Here is a 6,757-nt window from a genome sequence, read left to right as displayed (position 1 = left end):
GCCCACCTCCCACTCTGAGCCGCCTGCCAACAAGCTCTCACTTGCGCTCGTTACATCACAACTGAGCCTGTCCCCGTCCCAGCACCAAATCATTATGCACATAATCATTTCAGGGGGAAGGAGAATGTGGAAGTCCACCGTCAAAGCTTTAAAACAAGCAAAAAGGCAAAAAGATAATTACGTGAAAATCATGAAGTTGAGGGTTTTTCATTTTACCTTTGGCACGTGTTATGAGCCCACACCAGCTCCTTCAGCCTCCCCGGACACAATTTTGAAAACATACGTCTTGAAATTGTAATACCTGTTTACGGTCAGACATACAGTGCAAAAAAAGTAGGGCTGCAACTAACGATTATTTTATTATTAGTTGTTTAGTCTATAAAATGTCGGAAAATAGTGAAAAATGTAGATCAGCGTGTTTTCCAAATCCCAAGATGACGTCCTCAAATGCCTTGTTTTGTCCACAACTCAGTTTACTGTCATATTTAAGAAGCTGGGATCTGAAAATGACTCAAACTGATTAATCAATTATCAAAACACTTGCCAATTAATTGAATAGTGGACAACTAATCGATTAATCTTTGCAGCTCTAATAATAAGTAATCATGTTTCATCATCACTTACAACATTTAATCAAAGTAGATTTAATGTGTTTTACACTGATCAAATGAAAAATACCCTTTTATGTCATACAGGTGTATTGTGTGTCACAGTCCTGCTCTGTGGCCATTGGTCTAGTGAGTCTTATTTCTTGAGGGTTTGTTTTTTTTTTGTTCCTTGTTGTATTCATTAAGTCATTTTGAATTGTCTGTGCGTTTCATTGTGATCCTCATGTGTTTTTGTAGCCCTGCATGTCTTTTCCTTGTTTTGTGTCTAGCCTCGTCAGCCGGCCTTGTGTTGCCAGTCCTCGTTGTCTTGTTACCCAATCAGTGTTTCCCTCGTTATTTCTGTTGAATTGAATTGAATTAAATCATTTATTTGTCATTGTAAAACATTGTAAAACATTTCAAACAAACAATGAAATTTAAGTGCTACTCCTTCTGGTGCCTAGAAGTTTACATTCATACGCACACGCCATACCCTTCCACAAACCATACCCTCACATACACATAATGGGACATGTGCTTCTAGTGCATAGTAGTATACATTCATACACTTACTTACACTGTACTCTCACACCAAAAAAATCTTCTTTTGTTTTAAAGATCACAGTAGGCTACTGGAAAAGTGCAGATGCAGTGCAAAACAGGCAAGATAATCATTCAGCATGATGAAGTCCTATTTCTGTAGTTGAATGTTTAGAGTTGTGATGGCTGTGGGGAAAAAGCTGTCTCTGAACCTGGATGTGCGGGTTCTGACAGACCTGTAACCCTGCCCACTCCAGCTGTGCCTGTCTTTTGATTAGCTCTATGTGTATTTTTACCTGTCTGTTCTCAGAGTTGTTTGTCGTTTATTTGTCATGATTCCCTGTGTTGTGCACTTGGTTTCAGCCTGTCCTAGTTGTCCATTTTGTATTCCTTAGAGAATAAAGAGTTCCTGTACCCTGCATGTTGCTGTCCTGCTTGCTATTGGGTCCAAACCTGCACCAACCGTGACATATATATAATACAATCAATTGAAACCATGATTACACACGTGATCTCCATTTAACTAATTATGTGCCTTATAAAACCAACTGGCTGCTCCAGCGATGATTTAGGTGTATCCTATTAACCTATATGTGTTAATTGTATAGCCTAATTGTTCTTGATAGGCTGGAAACAATAGACAGCGCTGATGGTTAGCTTAGCACGCATATAACCATAACCATAACCATAGTAAATCAAAGGCAGCATGCTAGCTACCTTCATATGTTAAGCTAAAGGTCAATGGTTTGGCCAACATTTGCTTGAATGGGACTTTTGGGGAGGGGGCAGAGGGAATATGTTTATTTTATTCAACATTCATTTTTTTTGTTCAATGAAAGAATATCAAAGTTCTACTGACAAATGACTCAAAGTATTCACTTTCATTCCTATCTGCTTATTGTTGTTCAATGAAAGAATCTATTAAAGTTCTACTGACGAATAACAAAACATTTGTATTCACTGTATATGCCTGTCTGCTTATTACAAAACAAAATGTTTATATTTATGTTTGTATAAGATGGAGTTTGTATGAATTACCCAACATTTACAGTTAATTCTCGTAAATTCCTATTAATTCCCATAATTTAGATTAATGTAAATGTAAATATTAGATATTTCACATATTGGGGAACAGTCTGTGAGAGCTGTGTGGAGGCAATCCAAGGCTGCTGTTTTTTTTGTATTTAGAGTACAGCCCTTTAAGTAGTATTTTATTGGTTGGAGCTCTAACTATTAACCTTTTGGCAGTTTAGTCGAGTGGTACCTTACCTAGCGGTCAGGCCCCTCCAAACTGAGGGGTTGTGAGATGATTAACGGGTGTGGAAAGAGGAAAAAAACAATGCATTGTATTTTATAAGCTTATGATATGTTGTTTTTATGTACATTCTTAATTTGTAAAGTAACTAGTAAGAATAGTTTAGTTAGTTAGTTTTTTAGACCAATAGAAATGCATTGAGGAATATTGTGTCAACACATAAATAGGACTATTTCAAATTATTTAAGATTGCGCAAAAGCAGAAGTGAAAGTGACCTTTCGAAACCTTTTTTTCACATTTCTTTTATTCACTTGTTGGGTAGATGAGCGTCCATGTGTGTACACACAAACACAAAGTAGTACTCTGCCGTGGGCTCTTCAGTGTCCCCTACCTCTCATTCAGAAAGCTGTTGTGTTGCCCCTGACCAAGCATGTTCTCTAATGCACATCTTATTTCCAGCATGCCAGGCAGTAGACCCCTCTGCAGTTGTTGCACTTGCTCCCCCCCCCCCCTCACCCCTGTCTATTCTTTACCACAGGGCCATCCCTGCCCACCTATTTGTGACGTTCTCAGCCAATGAGGGGTGAGTGCTTGGTGAGCAAGCACCAATAAGGCCACTTTTTCATCTGTATAAAACTTTTCAGGAGAGTTTGCTGGGTTGCACTTTCTGTCAGTCCAGGGCTCCGAAAGGAGAGCAACAGCCCAGAGAGAGAGAGAGAGAGGGGGTAGAGAGAGAGTAAGTGTCAACGCAGGGGGTTGCCCGTTTTTAAATCCTAATACCACACTTCAAGAAAGTGGTGGGTAAACATTTGAGCTTCATTTGTTTTAACTCTCAGTATCGGGCCAGCTGGGCCGCTCAGACTTGATGTGAATGTTTCTGTCTTTTCTATTCCTTTTGTTCCTGAAGCCTCTCCGTTTCAGCAAGGATGGAGAACGCACACATGAAAGAGTCACCAGAGGTTCTGTCCTACTTTGGTGTCACTGAAGAAACCGGCCTTTCGCCTGAGCAGTTCAAGAAGAACCTGGAAAAGTATGGCTTCAACGGTGAGGGCGAGTAAAAGAAAAAGATGGATTGATGGATGGATGGATGGATGGATGGGTGGATGAATGGACGAATGGATGGACAAATGGATGGATGGACGAATGAATGGATGGATGGACGGATGGATGGATGGACGGATGGATGGATGGATGGATGGATGGAGGGATGGAGGGATGGATGGAGGAAACAGTTGGATAGAGCATTGGAGGCTGTAATAAAAGAGTAGTAATGAATAAAGTGATTGTGGAATCCCAGGGTGTAGGCGCTCATATATCATTGAATTTAGCTTGGAAGACACAAAGTGTACCTGAGAGGTTTAGAAAAATAAATGGTTCAAAGAGACACTGTGTGACGGATATATGAACTGGTACTGTGTGATGTGTTTGATGATGGTCTAATTACGGGAAAGAAACGGGGGGGGGGGATGTTTGTGGAGCAGGTGCATTAGAGTTTCAGGTTTCTGACAATCGCTACTGGCTTTAGTTTTGATTGAAGATTCTTTATTTATTAGTGCATTAAAGCGTTACTTGGTTTCGTAACTTTGGAAACAGCTTAAGGTCAACTTACTTACTTTTTTCCAACTGCGTCTCATGCCTCCCTCAGCGGGATGGAGTTGAGCAAACTCTGTCAGCTGAGGAAGCCCTGTGAACTGCAGCCTGAACGCCCTTCACAAAGGCTTGTAAGTGGACCTTGAGTCGAGACTTGTTTGTCGAACTGAATAAAAACGGAATAAAAGTCTCCATCCTGGCATTTAAGAAAACACCTGCATCCATTGAAATTCGTCATAGTAGGGGAACGCACAGGTGTAATTAATATCTCTAACTGATAACTCTCAGTTGCGTCTTGTCATTGCATGAAGTCGTACTCAACAGGTATCAGTGACTCTGTGTTTTGTTGTGGCGCATCTCAACTGACAAATGAACCAGAATAACAGTGTAATTAAGCTCACTGTAAACGTCAGTTAGTAAAGACATATTAGTGTCATAAACTGGCAGAAGGACAAGGAGCAACAAACAAGCTGCTATCAATAATCAATCATTTAGCATACAATACATTATAGAGTCCGACCAATCATTTATTATAAATGTGTGAGTGGAATAGATTATATCGTTATGTGATGTTTAGTTTGTTTTGAATCTTAGATCTCTCAAAACTGTTTTGTCCTCATTGACAAAATTGACAGCTACATTGGCGTGTAGCTGTGCTTTATTAATATTGTTTGTCTCTCTTTACCCACAGAGCTGCCAGCGGAGGAGGGTGAGTCCACTTTAAGCCTCAAATGTCTGCTTTTCAATTATTGATGTTTGAATCACATGTCCCGGTGTTGATCAGAGTGCATCTTTTAACTTTGTGCCCCGCGGACACACCTGTTCCTCTCACTTCCTGTGATGACAAGTCACACAGTCATTTATCTAACACCTGTCATTGGCTTCTTGTTCTGTTCCACCAGTGTGACACGGGTTTAGAGATTGTTATAGAGACCCAAACTACTAAAGATATGTTCACTCAGCACACAACCTGAAGAAATCAGTTGATCCAAGGCCATTCAGTTCCTGTGGCTTTGGAGATGTTGGATGTATGGCTTCTACAGTTGTTGTGCTTTTGATCGCAAACTAGCATTTTAATGGCATGCCTATCTGCACCGACTGTTTTACAGCTCACAGTCAGCTACATTGACTGGGCAATATGGAAACTAGTGTTGTGCACAAACAGTAAAAGTTTGAAGACCATTACAGATACTTTAGGGGCAAATATTTAAAAAAGAATTGCTTTATATGAGCATACCAAATATTTATCCTTAGTTTTATCACGAGCAATGCTTCTCCTACTTAACCCTTGTTAATGAAACTATCTTGCATGCAAACGTGAATTATCAAGATTATTGACAATCCATAACTTTTATGCCATGTAAATATAGAAATATATTACCAGGAAGGACATATACACAATTTACCACACACACACTTGACTACTGTATGTGATTAGATGTATTTTCTTTAACAGGAAAGACTATCTGGGAGTTGGTGGTGGAACAGTTCGAGGACCTGTTGGTCAGAATCTTACTGCTGGCTGCCTGCATCTCTTTTGTGAGTTTGCTCACTTTTTTCTTTCCATAATGCAGGGCATTTGTATTTACATGGTGCAGTATGTATATGCAGGGAGCTTGCAAAGGGATTTGAACATGGTCATTGTGTATTTAAGAATTGTATAGTGAAATGTCCAATTTGGATAAAGATCCTACTGTACATATTAAATCACCGATGTAGTTTTTAGCCTACTATATCCATTTACTGTTACTTACCTTTGGTCCCTAAAGAGTCCCAGTAACTGAGTCCAAACAACAAATGGAACAAATTACCCTCATGAGTATAAAGCATTTGGCAAAGTGAAAGAAAAAAATAGAGAATTAATTTTCTCAAAACTGTTAAAGGTCAGACCTGTTGCTGAACAGTTTGTAATAGTTGTGTTTCTTTCATAGAATTCCTATATCATATCTTAGAATCTTCCCCTTAAACTGTTTTACCTAAATTGCTAATCTGCCACAAAATATGATTTGATTATTATGATTAGATCATATTAGCATATAGAAGATTATAATTGGAAATGTAAATCTGAGAACCCTCAATCTTTTCACAATTTACACCCATCAAAACCTGCATTCAGCATGTTGAAGCTGACCAATTAGAAGGTAGTATCAATCATTAAAGCACTTTCATGACCTTGCTCCTATCAGTCCATAATAAGCTATACCAATCAGATTATGTTTATGTTAGGCTTTGTCTGAATTTAGACTACCGGTCCTGGAAGAGCTGCTTGAGAGGCGACAAAGTCAAATATTAGCTGCTCAAAGTCGTTGCAAAAGAGCCCATTTCTTGCATCTAAACGTGGCGTGATGTTGATGGAGCACCTCACAAACAGAACTAAAACTTTGACAAAGTCAAAGGAATAAAAGGAACAAGATTGGCGACGTTTAACAATGAACGACGGGACAATAAAGAACCTGACAGTGACGTTAGAGGTGCAAACTCTGAGCTGCAACTTTCCTGACCTCTCGTCTGTTTTCTTTGTGATTACATGCGCACACACTCGTGTACATCGCTGAGTTATTAAATTACATGTCCTCACTCTCATTTACACAAGGAATCCCTCTCTCTCTCCCTCCTCCCCTCCCCTGTTGCTCTCTCCAAAACTGTTTTGTGGTGTAGAGTAGGCTGGACACATTGTCTTAATCCTCAGTCTCTGCCCTCTGGCCTCCCTGCACAGCTGTCACTATGGCCTTAGAAGGCTTGACGGCTTTGTGTGTGTGTGTGTGTGTGTGTGTGTGTGTGTGT

At 39.7% G+C, this 6,757-nt stretch overlaps 1 protein-coding gene across 1 annotated transcript in view; it reads left to right on the top strand.

Annotated features, from left to right (window-relative positions):
* The first annotated feature begins 3,244 nt into the window (after positions 1-3,244).
* Positions 3,245-6,757, top strand: part of atp2a1 (ATPase sarcoplasmic/endoplasmic reticulum Ca2+ transporting 1) — a 22,243-nt gene continuing 18,730 nt past the window's right edge. Inside the window, exons 1-3 of the mRNA XM_078269478.1 lie at positions 3,245-3,427; positions 4,665-4,682; positions 5,430-5,512. Of these exons, the coding sequence (XP_078125604.1) occupies positions 3,310-3,427; positions 4,665-4,682; positions 5,430-5,512 (219 nt within the window). The 5' untranslated portion in view covers positions 3,245-3,309. The remainder of the gene's footprint in view (positions 3,428-4,664; positions 4,683-5,429; positions 5,513-6,757) is intronic.

Source organism: Sander vitreus, chromosome 15 (assembly GCF_031162955.1).
Source record: "Sander vitreus isolate 19-12246 chromosome 15, sanVit1, whole genome shotgun sequence".
In the NCBI taxonomy this organism is placed as follows: Eukaryota; Metazoa; Chordata; class Actinopteri; order Perciformes; family Percidae; genus Sander; species Sander vitreus.
Note: the sequence above shows the minus strand (reverse complement) of the source record. Positions and strands in the feature narration are given on the sequence as shown.